At 42.7% G+C, this 17,282-nt stretch overlaps 1 protein-coding gene across 4 annotated transcripts in view; it reads right to left on the bottom strand.

Moving 5' to 3' along the window:
- Positions 1-4,142: 4,142 nt before the first annotated feature.
- cacna1aa (calcium channel, voltage-dependent, P/Q type, alpha 1A subunit, a) overlaps positions 4,143-17,282 on the bottom strand; it is a 91,361-nt gene continuing 78,221 nt past the window's right edge. For 2 of the 4 annotated variants that reach the window (XM_080904513.1, XM_080904515.1), the window contains 7 exons: positions 15,992-16,092; positions 14,278-14,393; positions 14,043-14,175; positions 12,495-12,608; positions 9,527-9,743; positions 9,008-9,279; positions 4,143-7,414 (listed from right to left, as the gene is read on the bottom strand). In XM_080904513.1, the coding sequence (XP_080760639.1) occupies positions 6,620-7,414; positions 9,008-9,279; positions 9,527-9,743; positions 12,495-12,608; positions 14,043-14,175; positions 14,278-14,393; positions 15,992-16,092 (1,748 nt within the window). In that variant the 3' untranslated portion in view covers positions 4,143-6,619. Of the gene's footprint in view, positions 7,415-9,007; positions 9,280-9,526; positions 9,744-11,217; positions 11,257-12,494; positions 12,609-14,042; positions 14,176-14,277; positions 14,394-15,991; positions 16,093-17,282 lie in introns of all 4 variants that reach the window. The other 2 variants (XM_080904512.1, XM_080904514.1) reach the window with 2 other exon arrangements.

Genomic DNA, 17,282 nt, shown 5'->3' with positions numbered 1-17,282 from the left:
TCCAAAAAGATAGCAGGGTCACTGACAATCTCTCTGTTCTCTGACTACTTCATAAAAGTCAAAATGTGTAATTAAAGTGTAAAGGTGAAAATTGTAGCATCATCAGTTCTGCAACCTCCAGATCAGGGTCCTCTCTTTTTGTCAGTAAATGGATTGCATTTATATAGTGCTTTTTTGGGCACCCAAAGCGCTTTACAATTCCACTATTCATTCACTCTCACATTCATGCACTGGTGGAGGTAAGCTACAGTTGTAGCCACAGCTGCCCTGGGGCAGACTGACAGAAGCGAGGCTGCCATATCGCGACGTCCGCCCCTCTGACCAACACCAGTAGGCGGTAGGGTAAAGTGTCTTGCCCAAGGACACAACGACCAGGACAGAGAGCCCAGGGATCGAACTGGCGACCTTCCGGTTACAGACGCGGTTCCCAACCCCCCGGTCGCCCAGTACTACAGTACAGTACAGTACTACCATCTCCAAACTCATCGCAACCCCTTTTTATTTTGCTGCTATCCTTCTGTCATAAATCAGCCCTGACAGTCATCTCCAGCTACCCCACCCTGCCTGCAGTCTCTTCTTCACCTCTCTTGTGCACTGTCTGTGCTTCGGGTGACTGACCCCAGGTACTAAAACTTATCTGTCTTCACTACCTCTTCTCCTTTTATATTCACCTGTCTCCTTCTCATTTACACACATGTACTCTATCTTACCTCTACTGACTTTTTTTCCTTTTCTTTCCAAAGCATGCCTCCACCACCTGTCCAGGCTTTCCTCCACCTGTTCCCTACTCTCACTACTGATTAGAATCTAGTCTGTCAAGGTTGTAGTCCATAGAGACTCCTGCCTGACCTCATCTATCAATGTGTCCCATCACTACTGCAAACAAGAAGGGGCTCACAGCCAAGCCCTGATGTAATCCCACCCCCACCTTGAACCCATCTGTCATTCCTACAGCACATGTCACCACTGTTTCAGTGTCCTCATACATGTACTGCACCAGCCTCACAAACTTCAATTCCTCATAGTACCAAATATCCTCTCTTGGCACTTTTTGTTATACACTGTTAAAAAACTTTAAAGGAACACTTTGAAAACACATCAGATCCCAATGGGAAATATTTTGTTGGATAGCTATACTGATATGGACTGGGTAAAGTTTTAGGAATGAAAGGATACCAAAGTGATTAATGGAAATGAAAATTACCAACCTACAGAATCCTGAATTAAAAGACACCCTGAAAATTAGAGTGAAAAATGCTGCAGACTAGTCTACTGTGCCAAAATGTCATTGCAGCAACTCAAAATGGGTTAGGGCTAGCAGTTTATGTGGCTCCTGCCTGCTTTTATGCATGCCTGACAATGTAGGCTATGCTCCAAATGAGATGACGGATGATGTGCTGGGTTGCCAGTTTTGACAAATGCCAATTGGGCTCCTTGTTCCGGGCAGTGAGTACAGGGTCCACCAGATGATGTCTGGCCCTCAGGCAACCCTAATGAAGTCTGTTTTTGCTTGTTTAGTCATAGATATTTATAACAGTGGACTGAGACTTTTTTTTACCAGTATTCCTGTACTTCCTTCAATTCTGTGACTATCCCACATTTTCTTTGCTAATCCTTCATAAAGTTCTTCGTTTGGTAATACATTTACCTGCTATTTTATTAGGTATACATTGCTAACAAAGTGGTTTTGCCTTAAGAGCTGTTCACAGATCTTGGTCCTTATCGACATGATTACATCATGCAGTTGCTGCAGATTTGTTAGCTGCACATCCATGATGTGAATATCTTGTTGCATCACAACCCAAAAGTGCTCTATTGGGATGAAATCTGGCCAAGTGATTATTTGAGTTTTGTGATATGGTGCATTACTCTACTGTAAGCAGCCAGGAGAAAACGGATACACTGTGGTCATAAAGGGGTGGACATGCTCACCAACAATACTACAGGTAGGCTGCGGTGTTTAAACAATGGTCAGTTGGTACTAAGGGGCTCAAAGTGTGCCAAGGGAATTTCCCCCACACCATTACACCATGACCACCAGCCTGAACTGTTAATACGAAGCAGGGTGGAGCCATGTTTTCATGGTGATTAGGCCAAATTCTCAGCCCTAAATCTTAATGCTGCAGCAGAAATCGAGACACATCAGAGCAAGCAGTTTTTTTCAATCTCTCATTGTCCAGTGTTTGTGAGTGGTGCGAATTGTAGCTTCAGTTACCTGTTCTTAGCTGACAGGTGTAGCACCTGGTGTGATCTTCTGCTGCTGTAGCCCATCTGCGTCAAGGTTCAACATGTTGTGCATTTAGAGATACTCTTTTGCATAGCTTGGTTGTAATGAATACTAATTTGAGTTACTCTCACTTTTCTATCAGCCCAAATCAGTCTGGCTATTCTCCTCTGACCTCTCACATCAACATTTTTACTCAGAGAACTGTCGCTCACCAGATACTTTCTCTTCTCCATAATGTTCTCTGTAAACCCTAAAGATGGTTATGTGATAAAATCACTGTGGACCAGGTGATTTAGGATCACTTAAATCACCTTTCTTCCCCATTTGGATTTTCAATTTGAACTTCAGCAGGTTTTCTTGACCACGTCAGCATACCTACACAGAGTTACTGCCATGTGACTGGCTGATGATATATTTCCATCATCCGTGGTTGACGTGCTGTACCTAATTGAGTGTATTTCTTTAAAGTGATTATAAAAAGCAGAGTAAAAGTATATATATATATATATATAAATAAAACATGTGCTTACTTTCACCATGACTGCAAATCCTTTTTGTAATAAAAAATAAACCAGTTGTTAGCTGTTTTTTTGTGATAATATTACACAAAGGTAATGTGGCCAAGAAATATGAGTACAGTTTTAAAGTTCATGTGTGGCCTTCACTTTCTGTGAGTAATGCTTACAAGCGTTTATTTTTCTTGACTGACTGACAGGTGGAGGAAATGGACTGAGAAACCTATGCACTTTCCTAGGGGGCACACACACACACACACACACACACACACACACACACACACACGCAAATTCAAAGCTGAAGAAGACTTGGCGCACAAAAAAGAAATGACACAAAGCAGTATGCATTCTCTCTGGATTTTATTCTTTAGGAAGAGTTTCTGTTTGGAATTACAAAATGCACTGGTAGAAATAGCGGTGAGACTGGCTGAGAGTGTGACAGGTAAGAGCGTGAGAGAGACAGGGTAGAGAAAGAGAGAGAGATAGAGGGAGAGAGAGCGAGAGAGAGAAAATAGAGAGTGAGTGAGAGATCAAAGGACCATCAGCCAGTTTTTAACAAGTACATCAACAGTTTTGGCGAGCTCCTCCATCCCTTGACCCTCCCCAACACAAAAGTATAAGGAAGAATACACCATCGTCTGAACTGTACTTTCTTTTCTTTCTTTATATTTTTATTTTTTCTGTTAAATTAAAAACAGTTCTTTTTTTTTCATGGTGTCCTGAACATGGTTGTGCTGTGCCTCAACCCCATGTAACAGAAGAAAAACAAACAGGACTTTGACTCTCACCAAAGTCTCTTTTTTGTGTTTTTACTCTTTAGATTTTTTTTTAAGTTTTTAAAACATTTTTTGTTTTCAAAAATAGAAGGAAAAAAAGGAAACATTGCTTTTTTAAAAACATCTATTTATATATCACTTTTTTCTTTTCTTTTTTTTTTAAATTCCTCTGAATTAATTAATCTGCTTTTTCTTTTATGTCCTGAAGATGACTTTTTAACCCACGGTGTGGCATGCACATAGCACATGCATTTCTGGAACTAGATATTTTTTCCTTTTTTAAAATCTTTTGTACTTGAAAAACGAACAAAAAGAAAAAAAAACATTTTTTTTTTAAATTTATGTATTTTTTTTCCCCCAGTAGCGACTTTACATTGCTTTTTGAAGACTTTGTGTGGTTAATCAGCGTGTTAGTGGATTTTACTGCAGCATATACACAAAGATGGAAGGTGAACATTTTGGGGCTTTGCACGTTCCATTCAGTGGAGGGGGCAGGTGGGAGGGGCTTTACTGACATCACACACGCACGCACACGCACAACCACAGAGCTGAAGGTCGTTACAATGATTTGATTTGAATGTCTTAAGATTTCAGAAGAGTTCTGGAGAATTTTTTAAAAAAGCATTCAGAAAAACAAAACATAATTTTATTTGAAACACACCCACCCGTGTGCATACATACACGCAAAAACCCACTGACACACACCACAACCAGGAGCTACATACCTTAGTGTGCTTTCTAATTTTACATGTAGTGATGTGAGAAATATTTTTTGTGACATTCCACTGAGGTTGGAAAGACACTAATAGGCAGTGTTTTCTATTTTTTTTTTCAATGCATTCTCTGGTCAACGTGTGATAGGCCTCCAGGTAAGATGTGGGTCAAGTAAAAGAATGAGAGAAAAAAAAAGGAACTTAAAGTAAAAAATAACAGTAATGTTGGGTCTGACGGTGGTGTGCGTTAGTGAAAAGTGTTAGTTTGAGGCACACAGAGAGAACTGAAACTTATACAAGAGTGATACACACAGAACGCAGGTGATTTTTAGGACTACAGCGAGGCCCAGGCATCCTTTCTCCAGCCCATCTGCTACAATACGACTCACACACCTGATTTTTACACAGATAAGGCGGTCTACTAGCGAGAGAATGAGCTAAACTGCATTTTTGGTGCACTCACTGTATAAGTATAGTGAATAGACCGGGACACTATTTGTCACACAGCGCCATCTGTAGGTCAAAGGCGATGGCGAGTGGATTGTAAAACCTGCAATTCAATGCATTTTGATGTACAAATTTCAAATAGTTATTAACTTTGAAGAAGACTCAGAGTAAGAGGACAGCTCTGTCCTCCTGATAACTCATTCTCCCACAGTGTAGTGGTGTGTTCCAGCGCCACCCAAGGGTTGGAAAAAGGATTATTTTCAAATCTTCAAAGATCAAAATAAAAAACAAGCACACAGAAGAAAATATAAGACCAAATATGGAGAACTCGCCTCATTCTCACGCTCATCATGATCTTTACAAACGATGGTATAAGTTTATCCCTTAATACGTTCAGCAACAAAGAAAACAAAGATGAAGAGTTTCTCTCCTTTCTGCACATTTCTATTGGTCTCTTTCTGCTGCCTCTGTGTTAACCCCACACCCTGGAAGACTTTTGAGATGTTACTGATTTGTCAGACATAATTCACCATATCCATGTTTATACCCTGCGTCCCATTAAACCATTTTTTTTAGCCTTAATTACAAAAAAAGGTAACTTCCACAAAAATAAGTACAATTCCAGCTGTATCAATGGCAGGCATTTGGCACGGAATAGACAGTAGACGAGCAAGCAGAAGAGTTATCATTTTGTTCCCTCTAGATATACATACAGTAAATATCCAATCTCCATGTAACTTTCGGGCCACTGGTGTTTTTAGCATATGTGAAGGTACAGAGAGAGGAATATCATTCAGAGGAGAGAGAGAGAAAAACAGAAAGCACTTTTAATCATAAATAAAAAAAAGAGAGAGAAACCCTGCAGACCATAACAAAAAAAACAGGACTGAAGAACATTTTCCCTCTGCAAACAGTAGATTCTCAGTGTTGCTATTATTAGTATTCTTTTGTATCATTCATGCAGGATTCCATAGAGTGTACAACTCTGCAAGTCTACAAAAAACGAAGCTGTGTGGGGGTGCAACAGAAGATTCAAGCTTCAATGTTTTGAAGAAGTAGAAGAGAAGGAGGAAGAAGAAGCAGCTCCAGGAGTAGAAGAAATACTGCAGAAAACAGTTTGTTTCTCTGTTTCTGAAACCCATCCTCCACTATTTTTTTCCCTCTCATAGGTCATAGGTTGAGGTTGGTTAAATTGTTTCTGGGAGGAGTGCAATCTCTCCAGATGCACCCATCCTCTCCTCCAGATGTCCACGGAGGGACTCGTCGACCCCCGTGCAACACTCCCCAACTCTCCCACCCACTTAGCCTCCCTCACCTCTTACAGGTGGAGGGCTCTGTGTCAGGTTTATTTGTATTTAAAAACACAGATGATAAAACTCATCAATATTCAACTGGTGGCTGGGAGGGTTGGTTTGAAATCTTTTTGCAGCTAACTTAACAGAAGTTAGCTCAGAGAAGCAAAGAAAAGAAACAAACGACAACAACAACAAAAAAAGAGGTCGCTCATTTTTGTCTCTGACTGTAAAGTGTCTTTTGTCGAGTCGCAACTCTTGACATCTTGTAAGTGGCTATAGCTCATGGCCAGAGGCATAATTTAAGACACAAAGACTAGTGTCTGACGCTCCTCCAGTTTGGTCTCATTTGGCATCAAAAGAAATGATCGACAAGACGCGAGCAGAACGCGGAGGTGTTTCGTTACCTCCTCGTATCGCTTTTGGATCTCCAGATTCTGTCTCTGCATTCTTGTTCCATCCCATGACACCGGTTGTTTCATGTAGCTCACCGTCACTTAGACAGCAGTGGAGGAGAGGGAAAAACAAATCGAACAGACAAGAAAGAAACGTTTATATTTTTTTCCCTTGGCAGTCAGTGCTCTGGCTCATCTTCTCTCGGTATTTCAATTTTTTTTTCCTTGTTAAGTCCCACCCCCTTCCCCAGAGGCTAGCACCAATCGTCATCCTCCGTTTCACTGTAGGGTTCATGCAAGCCTTTGCGAGGACCCCTTGGATGCCCAGCCGGAGGAGGGACCTTGTGGGGACCAGTGTGTGGGGGTCCGTGGACATGTGTGGAAGGTGATGAAGAACGATAGCCGTTGGGTAGCCGGCGCTGGGCGGCAGACTGAACTTGGCCCTGCACAGGCCCTGTCAGAGCCGTTGTTGGCGGAGGCGCGTGATGAACAGTTCTAGGCGAGGTTCGGCTGGGCTGAGGATGGGGGTTGTTGACTGGGTGTGGCTGTGGGGGAGGTAGGGGATGGGGGTTATGCTGCTGTGGTTGTGAGGGAGGTGGCAGTGGGTGGTTGGCATGAGGGTGCGGGTTGCCCCCCTGCACGGGATTTGGCTCATAGGCAGGTGGTTCATGATGGGGCTCGTAGTCCTGGTAGTCCTGGTTGTAGAAACATCCATCCCCTTCTATAGAGCCCCCTCCTCCACCTGTGTCTCCCCAGCGCAGTGGGGGCTGATGACGTGGTGTGCCATGGTGGCCCAGCTGAAGGCCAGCGGGGGGAGGACCCTGGCCTTGGGAAGGTTCTGGAGAAAAGCGGCGAGGGGCAGGAGCTGGGGCTGAGGGTCTGCCTTGTGCCACCCCAGGAGGGGTGGGCATAGCCTTACGGACTACAGGGGAGTAAGTAACATGGGGCCGGGGTGTTGCCGGGGTCTGAGGCAACTGCCGACGGCCCCGCCGCGGTGTACTGGTCCCCGAGGTTGAGGGGACAGGGCTTCCGCTGACTGAACTACTGCCCTACACAAAAAGTGAAATAAAGCAAATAAAAAAAACGAACCACAAATTCAACGACAAAACATGTAGAATAAAGTAGAGGATGGTAAAGATTTAGCGTGAAGCCAACAGAGAGAGAAGGAAAAGAACGCAAGACAGAGAGTCCAGATAGAAAAGCAAGAAAAGGACCAGAGCAAGATCCACAGCAACAATAAGAATAAAAGCACCATCCATAAAAGAGTGGCAGAAATGAAAGGCATTAAAAAGGAGCAGAGCAGATGATGTGGATAAAAAAGATGAGATTTCAAACAGGACCATACATAAAAAAGCAACATGTTACGCAGAGGAAAGAAAACAAAAGACGACAGGAGAAAAGAAGGATAAAGGGTTGATTTCCAGGATAACAAATGCAGTACAGGGTAAATATGGTAACTAAACATACATAAAATGTGTCTGGTTTTGCATTATTTTGAGCAAGCTGTGTAGCATGTATGTATAACACAAATTCAAATAAGAAAATCCACTTCCTCCCCTTTAAAGAAAGCTGTTGTTCCTGCAGTAATTATTAAAATATATTACAAAATCAGCGTGTTTAGCTAAATAATATGCATTACCAAAAATTCATGAGCAAAGAAAATTTAGGTCTAAAGTATAGTGGGCAATAAGCTTGGAAAAGAATGTCATAAGGAAACATAGTGGGGAGGGCATGACAGAACATTTAGACAGGGCAACTGGGAACAGCAATAAGGTACTCAAATATACATTCTTTATGCATATTTGTTTGGTTGTTGGTGGTTTGGTAGCAAACACTTCTTACTCATTTCTGCATTATTATACCAACAATAATGCATGTTTATGTGAATATAGTGAAACATAAATGTATATACAAATATACATAAAGATACACATGCTATCTGATGTCATTAACATAATGCCAACAATTAAACAATGGCCTCTAATCTGAGGGCAGAAGACCTTATTAAAAGTTGGACCTAGGTTCTGAGACTGGTGCATTAAACTTGCATTCTCTCTATTGGCCAGCAGGGGGCAACCCTTCTGGCTTTCAACAAGAAAATGATTCTGTTTGACACATATTACTTAATACTTTTTGCTAATGAGTTTATGGCTTAATTGTTATATTTAATTCTTATTTATTACAGAATGATTTTTAATTTTAATATATGATTATGTTTATATTTTATATCTTGTGTATTTTTTAAAGTACGGCTAGCCTGTAATTGTGAAGCCACCATACAGTGATTCAAGAAACTGAAACAAGCCTTCAAAACAGTAGTCCACAAACCAACAGGTGATGTCACGCTACATCTATCTTTTTTATACAGTTTCCAATCAGAGGAACATTTCTAACATAACTACATCAAAAAGTTACACCTTATGTAGACTATACAGCACTGTGTTTGGTTACAGCCAGAAAAGGTTATTGGGGTTTTTCTAGCTGATAGTCCACCAGTTAACTACCATCAAATTAGAGGCCCAATATTAGACCACTTGAAATGTGTTTGACCAATATTTATTTAATTATTTTTCTCCTCAAAAACCAACAGGTGTGTTTTTCCAGCCTAGATATCAAGTACACTCAATACCCCAGGAGCCCACCTGTCTGTGTGTCACGCAATCGCGACCCTCGCTGGGAGATCGCGACCAGCGCCGGTCCCTTTCTCGCTCCCGGTCACGGTCGCGAGAGTGCCTGTGGACGTACTCGCCCCCTCGTTCTGCTACATAGCGCTCCTTGTCCACAGAGCCGTGGTGATGGTGATGATGGTGGTGGTGCTTACGGTCTTTGGAACGGCCGCAATCCCTGTCTCGATCCTTGTCTTTTGACGTGAGGTCGCCAGACTGAGTGGTTGTGCTTAGGTCTGTGCCCAGGCCTGATGACAGAGTGTTTAGAGGGGTTCGTTATTATTGCACTCCAGCGACACATTCTAGCAGCCCTTGGAACAACAACAAAAAGACTTTTATGTGCTTTTTGTTCAGTTGTACAAAAATTGGATTCATTTATTGCAGAAGGTGAGACGGTTAGAGAAAATGAGTTCTGGATAGTGGAAATATCTTCTACAGTACCTGTCAAATGATCAATTATGCAAAAAATGTGTGTGTGTTTGTGGTTTCACCCACCTGTGTCAGCCTCAGTGTAGCGACAGAGGGACCTCTCAGATGCCCGATGGCTCCGGTCTTTTCGCCGGTGTCCGTGTCTGGAACTTCTTCCCTCTTCTGGGATTGCATGCTCCATGTTGTAGTCGTCTGCCCCTCCTTTGTCTCTGTGACCACGCCCAGACCTGCTGTGGCCCAGGGAGGAGGCGGAGCGTTTCATTGGACTGCTGTCATTGATGGTCTAAGAGAGGAAGAGAAAGAAACCACCGAGGGATGGAGGGAGAGAGAGAAATGCAAGGAGAGGTGTTTCCTTTGAATGTCAGGTTGGTGTTCCATTTATACAATGGGATAACAGATATGTATAGGGGTGTATATATGGGTTTAACTGGGGTCTGTTTCTATGAAAGCCCTCAACGGATCTTCTTCCTTTAACCTATACCAAATCATAGACCCCCAATCATGCTACTTCATAAACAGAGACATTGCATACAATTTATAAGGCAGGGGTCGGCAAAAAAACCCATTAGCCAAGTTTAGTGCTTGTAAACAATCCATCCATGTATTTCAGTAGCTAAGCATGGCTAAAGCAAGGCCAGTGCAGTGTTGTATTAACATTCAAACCTGGTGCAGGGCTCAGATGCCGACCCCTGATACAGAAGATTAAAAAAAAAATTCAAAAGGAAGCACAGGGAAAGAGATGATGGCAAGCGACCATGCCTTCCATGCTTCTGTAACTTGTAATGTTAAAGAAAAAAAGGGGACAGAAGGGTCAATTCAGCACTTCTCCATTTTCACCACTCATTAATGCCCTCGAACATGGCGCATTCCAGGCTGCACAAAACTCTTCTGTTTCTGCTCTGTCTCAGCGTGCTTCCCTGCAACCATGCATGTACATAGGGGATGTCCTGAGTCTGCTAACGACATTCCTCTGCAGTGCCGATGCCTCGTGACCTGAGGCAGGACAGGACAGCAGGACAGCGCCTATGGTGCCACAAGTTGATGACCTGGGCATGAAAATCATATCAGGTTACTTCAGTGCTAAATCCTTTTTGCAGCTGAGCTGAGCAAGTTTTGTAGACATTGTGAATTGTCACAGATTAAATTACAGAAGATGGGTTGGCAGATTAACTGGCCTCACAGAAGTAGCACTGAGAATCCTATAAACATATCCATTCATATGCACGTATGTCCATATCCCTCCTTGTTTCTGACACTCTAACCACGCACCACATACATTCACGCAAGCATACACTCACTCAAACAAAAAGATCTAAGTTCTAGCATGCAGGTAGGTAGTCGTGAATGGAGACTCATAATGGAGACTGTTAACAGCAACAACACAAAGATAAGCACACAGGCATGAGGACATGAGACAACGAAGCACCAGGAGCAGCAGCTGAGTAAAGAGAGACAGAGATACGGAAGACCCGGAGACAGTCATATGACCGTAAATGATGAGAAGGGACAAGCAGAGTTCAGCCCGAATCCAAACTTTCTGCATTAAGTGCACGAGTGAAGTAGTTAAGGGTCAGTAGGATTGGTTTGGAAACTGGACTTGCATATGAGTTCATGCTAAAAATGGTTGCTTTAATACATCTTAAGAAAACCCCTGCTTAAAAACACACACACAGAAAAAAACACACAACACAAAGACATGTTTGAGAAGGGGACTTGAATAAAGAGAAAGGGGAGGAGGGAGAAGACAGGGTACATACACTGAGGTTACTGCCACGTTGCTTCCCTTTCCTCCGCTGCTGTATGAGCACAGAGAAGACACACACACACACACACACACACACAAACAATGCCACAAATACACCAAATGTATGGATGTGGCGCAAACACAAAACAAGGAGGAGAAGTGATGGGGAGAGGGAGAGAAGGAAGGGAGACAGGGATGGTGTGATATGCAGTGATCAAAGAGGAAGGGTGAAGAGGAGTACAAGTTTAAAAGCGTTAGATTGAGGTTCAACCCAAAAAGAGGATGGGGTGCCAGAGTGGAGAGATGAAAGAGAGAGAAAGAGAAAAGGAGGGACAGAGAAAGAAGGTCCGATTAGACACCGAAGCAGCAGCGAGGGTGGAAGAGATACACTTACCACAAATACTGGGGGTGATTGGTGCCACGAGAGTGTTATACAGACAAGATCACCATGAAAGTGCTCAATCAACAGAAACACGGTCACAACATCAATGATGATAATCAGCGAAAAACACATATAAAAACAAGCTCCAGAACACACAAACACGCACACATCTGTAACACTCAACATCATACTAGAACCAGTCCTGCTAATAAAGGGGGGGAAGCCCGGTTCGGCACTTGGAAAACCTCTGCTAGGAAGGAAGAGACAGTTTAGCAAATCGAGAAAAAAAAAGATAAATAAATCACGGTCCTGACAAAAGAAGAAGAAATAATGTGGGGTGGGTGTGGGGGTAGAGAACTGCGCATGTCTGTGTGTGGTTTATAAATGTGTCGTGTGTGAATGACAACCAGAGCACTCACCGAGATATGAAACAGTTTAACATGGATGAGGGTGTGGGATGGAAAACAAGGCAACCGCATTTCCGAAAACACCTCCATGCAGGTGAAAGAGAGATAAGGGGAAGAAAAAAGCAAAACAGTCGGGAGAAAAGAAAAAGAAAGGAATGAAAGGTCTGACTTTGCCTTGCTGTGGTCCTTGTGAACCCAAGCCTGGAGGTCAACATGTCAGCAAAACATTTACATGTTTTACCCTGAAATACTGTCATGATATGCTAGCGGACATCATGGTTGCAACCACGTCACCCAGCGCAAAATGTAACCAGTGATTGTAAAAGTTTGTCGTTCGCAACCTCGTCCCAAACGTTCTCCACTCTGGATTCAAGAGGCCGCAGCAAGAAATCCATAAGCAACGAGTCAGACCTTTGTGAATGTCATTGTTCCAAACAAAAGGAGATAAGGAGCGGACACAATGAGGACAACGGACAGTGGAAAGGTGAGAATGCTGCTCACTTGGTTGTCGCCTGGGAGGCGGGGCATGGAAGCGGCCCTGCCGTGGCCTTCCATTGGTGGAAAGTGCTCAGTATCCGAGTAACCATCCTGCCCCATCTCTCTCATCTCTACCGTCTGTAAACAGAGCAGGAGAGCAGGAGGTGGTGTGATTGGCTGCCATGAAAACTAATAGGGAGGAGGAGAGGGGGGTAAGGTGGAAAGGTTATCCAAAGAGAGCAGAAAGCTGAAGGTCCCAGAGGAAAATCATGTCAGTTGGATAATTTGGTCTTTAATTGTTGTTTTCATTTTTAAATCAAACAGAAAAAAGGAAATTGTGTGTTTTGGTCTTTAGAAAATACTCCAACCAAAATCCAATTTTGTGTTTGCATATGCTGCTGTCACTTGAGTTGCAACAAATGCGAGCAGAAGGTGATTTGTTGTTTCCCTTTTTGTTTAGTGGCACTCAATGCCAGATGGAGGAGGTTGTGAGTCACGGCAGGAGTGGATTCTGGGAGGAAAAAACCACGTGCAGCCAAAAAGAGGCATGAGGGGAAAAAAAGAAAGAAAAAAAGAAATCTGATCAGAAGATAATGTTAGCCAGGTGCAGGTCCTGGTACATTGTGGGCACTAAATGAGGTTATGTAAAACTGAAACTGCACTGGTGGGTCAGCTGCACTGCAGTTATCAAAAATCCAGTATGTTGGGGGTTTTTTTTAATCAGAAACATGCAAATTTTATGTAGCAAATTTGCAAAATTCGATTTTGTTTGGAGTAAATCGCATTTTAGTTAAATCTGAACTGATAATCAAAGAATACCAGGTTGTCTCTCTGGCTGCTGAGTTTAGTCGTTCCTTTAGAGCTCTGCTGATTGTGGACAGGTGGCTACAATAAGAGGGCTGACAGATGCATGCACCTGCCAGACCCCCACCCTCCCCCCGCACGAGGTCTACAAGCAGACATGTTTAACGGCATGAAAACAGAGACATGAACCAGTCTGAGTCAAATGAGATGCAGAGATATATAGCCACTGAACAATTCAGTGAGATTTTAAAGAAATAAAATAAAATAAAAAGACTTGTGTGTAGAGACAGGTTTGAGAGATGGAGCTAATCAAAGAAATGTTCAATGTTAGTGATATCTGAAGAATCCAAAAAAGAGGAACTGCAGGAAATAAGTGTAACAACTTCAGTAAAATGATAAAGGCAACAGTGCAGTAACGGTGATGCAGTCTGAGCTCTGAACTTACGACACCATAAGAATGGGAGAGTATTCCTAACAATGAACATACTGGGAAAAAACTAAATAAACTTATCAGCTGCCCTGATTTGATCTAATCCTCTATAAAAATCAGGTGTTACAAATGAGCAGGTCACTGCTGAGCCTGGATACGGAATTACAAACTTGAACAGTGAAGATTTTACCACGTAATTGTCCTCAGTTGCAATTGGGAGCTACATCAAGTAACACGGCACAAACTATTATCTGTGTGGTCTCTGGCCAGCTTATTGTGCCATTTCCAGTGTGTGTGTGTGTGTGTGTGTGTGTGTGTGTGTGTGTGTGTGCTTTTACCTGAGAGTTGGTCATGCTTCCCAGGCCATCCACAGGGTGTCCCTCAGGGCTCCAGCTGCCAACCTTCTGAGACATTTCCTGAGCGCGAGCCGTCACCCACGACTGGCTTTCCGGGACACCTCCCTCCACCGGCCTGTGACACACACACAAACACATATTAACAAGTCAAGGGTATGTCTTTCTTCAGCAAACCTGTTCCTGTAAAGTGAAAATAATCCAGAAGTGTCCAACTCACAGGCTGTTGGTGGTGTCTGTCATCTCAGGAGGAGGCAGGGCATTGTTAAGTCCCGGACCCCCATCCTGGGAGGGGGTAGGTGGCTCCACGCGCTGAAATAGTAATGGCGTTCGATTCTGTGTGAGATATACAACATGGCCGTCGCCAGCTATCAGGCAGACTGACAGGGAAATGGGGAGGGGGAACAAGGGCAGAGCATGAAGAGAGGGGATAGAGAGAGGGGGCTGCCGGTTGAAGCGAGACCGGGCAAACGGGAGAATGGAAGAGGGATGAATGCAAGAGCAACGAATGCCCAGCAGCTAGCAGAAGGAGAGAGATGAGCAGACTCAGATGTCATTCTGGGATCAAAGCAAAATGACGATCAGTGAGGAAGCGGGATTCAACCACTGCATCCAGAGCTTCATACAGCAAACTATCACATTATGGTTGTCATCTGATGCATTAACAGGCTGAAATTTAATGGGTGGGGGTGGGTATGTAAAAAGAGAAGAAAAAAACATTTGCAGGACAATTAAAAAAAAAAGATCCTATTCTAAAATGATAGAGGACATTGTAGCAAAGAAACACAGCAAGAAGCCGGTAGCAGGCAGGTAAAGTACACGATGGCACGTGTCAAATAAGAATTGCTACATTTGTTACAACTGCCTAATGTCCACTAATGACCACTTAAATCTAAAATTTTATTTAGTTGTTAAATTATTTTATTATTTTTCTTTTGTTTTTCAGTTTACTTATGTGAAAATACTGTAGCAAGCATCCCAATTAGTTTGCAAGGAATAAACACAATGTGAACCCCAACAAGTAAAGCACATCTAAAACTTGTGTGATCCGGTCTGGCCTAGCTGCGTTTTCTATAATGAAACACTGCATAGATCTCTCTTTGCATTTCTAGATAATATGGTAGCTGAGATCTGAGGCTCTAGTAAAGTCACACCGCAGACTGTGTGATAAAAAGTATGTATAAAAACAATTGTGTGAGAAATGCGTCTGTGTGTGGATGTGGAACATTGCAAAGGACTGAAGGCAGGAGAAAATAATGAGGATCAGAAATAATAAAGAAGGCAGTGGCTTGCTGATGTTTCGGGAACATCATGAGAAGTATCTCATAATACATAACACGTGCAATGACAATATTAAGTGCAAGCAGACCTTTATATTACGGCTGAATAATAATGTTAGGAATCACATAATTTCAGCATTGATAACATATCATCTTGTGAGGGAGGTCTATACCTTTCCAAGGTGACAAGCATGGGTAACAGGGAGTTAGAAGGTAGTGTATTGTTACAAGCAGTTGATATAGGAAAGACACAAGCTCAGCTAAAGAAGCCATTGTGAAGATTCCCATCAGGTTCAGGCATGGGCACATTTGGGATTGTGACAACATTTTAGCTTAATGTGAAAAAAATAACCTGCTACATTCTGTATGAGGAAAATGTTTTTTTTTTCCTCAAGAATTTCAGTGCTAGTGTAACAAACTTTGCCCAGAAGGTGGCAGCATTGTTTCTGAGCATTACCTTTGTGAAGTTATTGCGTTTGCCTTTATAGGTAATTGAATGGACACGCTTCCCTAATCTGAACGAATGCTGTCACAGTCCGGGCTTGTATAGATGAAGTTACAGACCTGTGGCCTCGGTTTCAGCACGTCAGTCTGCCTTTAATTTTAAAGGATCGGATGCAGGTAGAGTGTTACTTCACTGGAGACAGGCAGTACCTGCTCATCACGAAGAGCCTGGGAACGTTTGATCTTGCTCTGCCGGTAGTACTCCATGATCATCATGGCGGCATAGATTTTCCCCACTGTCAGGTCGGTCGCTGCAGAGAGAATGACAAGTTACCCTGCAGGATCAGGCTCTTTGGTCTTTGAGCATGAGGAATGGTAGAGAGGTGTGAGGCAAGCGCACAGGAAGCACTTGCATACATGAACATACGAGAAAATAGTCTTTTCACTGCCAGGCTGATTAAAAACTTCAGTTAACTCTAAAAAACACTTCTATGTGTCACAAGTACAATGCTGTAACTGAACAATCTCCTTCTGATATATGGCTCGTGTTTAGTGTGTAATATTAAACAAACTGTGGTCTCCAGTAAAATGATTAAAATTGTTTAAAAAGAGATACAATCTGTGCACATCAAGGCATCACAGAATGAGAGCAACTACTGATTTATACTTTCCTCAATATAACTAATGGTAAAAAGAGAGATTTGCCCCTAGTCTATAAAGCTGCCTGCCACGGAGTGAAAAGACATCTGTAGAAGGTTTATCTATAGTAGGACACCCTCTGATCTCAGGCACAGAAATGGGTAGAAGTGTGAATGTTAAGGAATGGTGACTCTTGCGTTTGTGAGTTTAAGGAGGGAAAAAAATGCAGTATTCATTTTGTAATTTTGTGATTGCAAATGAATACTTTACCGCCACCTGTTGGACACAGATGGTAGCTTCAGTCTTGTAACCCTGAACTAGCAAAAGTTCACAACTACCTTTTTTTTCTTGGGCTGCTGACCTATTATGGCCAACGCATGCAGAATTTTTCCATGTACTGTATTGTAGCATGCAAAGAAAGCCCTTTAAGTGTGAGGCAGCATTAAAAATGCCAAAAAGCAACACAGCAGTAGTTCACAATCATAGCAGGAAGTCGCTGCAGCTAGCCCGAAATAAATCATCAGGGTCTGTTACTGTCATTATTCATTTGATGGAGGGACGTGAGGAAAAGTCAGCTGAATTTACGTCATGAGTGAGTCAGAGAGGAAATACGCCCAAATGCATAAGAAAGTACACTCTGTCATTCTCCGAAGGAAAGAAGTTTCATAAATATTATTACAGGAGGAAGTTTACCCTCATTAATGATTAGAGAGCACTCTTGGCAATTCCCGGGCACAGAGCCAGCCATCCCCACTCTGGCTGCATTGAAAAAGCAGCATTGGGTATCCATACTTACAGTATTTAACCATGACAGAGTATTATTGAAAGTCATCAGGAAATGAAAATGCAGATACATTTCTTT

Source organism: Rhamphochromis sp. 'chilingali' (assembly GCF_963969265.1).
Source record: "Rhamphochromis sp. 'chilingali' genome assembly, chromosome: 15".
Lineage (NCBI taxonomy): Eukaryota > Metazoa > Chordata > Actinopteri > Cichliformes > Cichlidae > Rhamphochromis > Rhamphochromis sp. 'chilingali'.
Note: the sequence above shows the minus strand (reverse complement) of the source record. Positions and strands in the feature narration are given on the sequence as shown.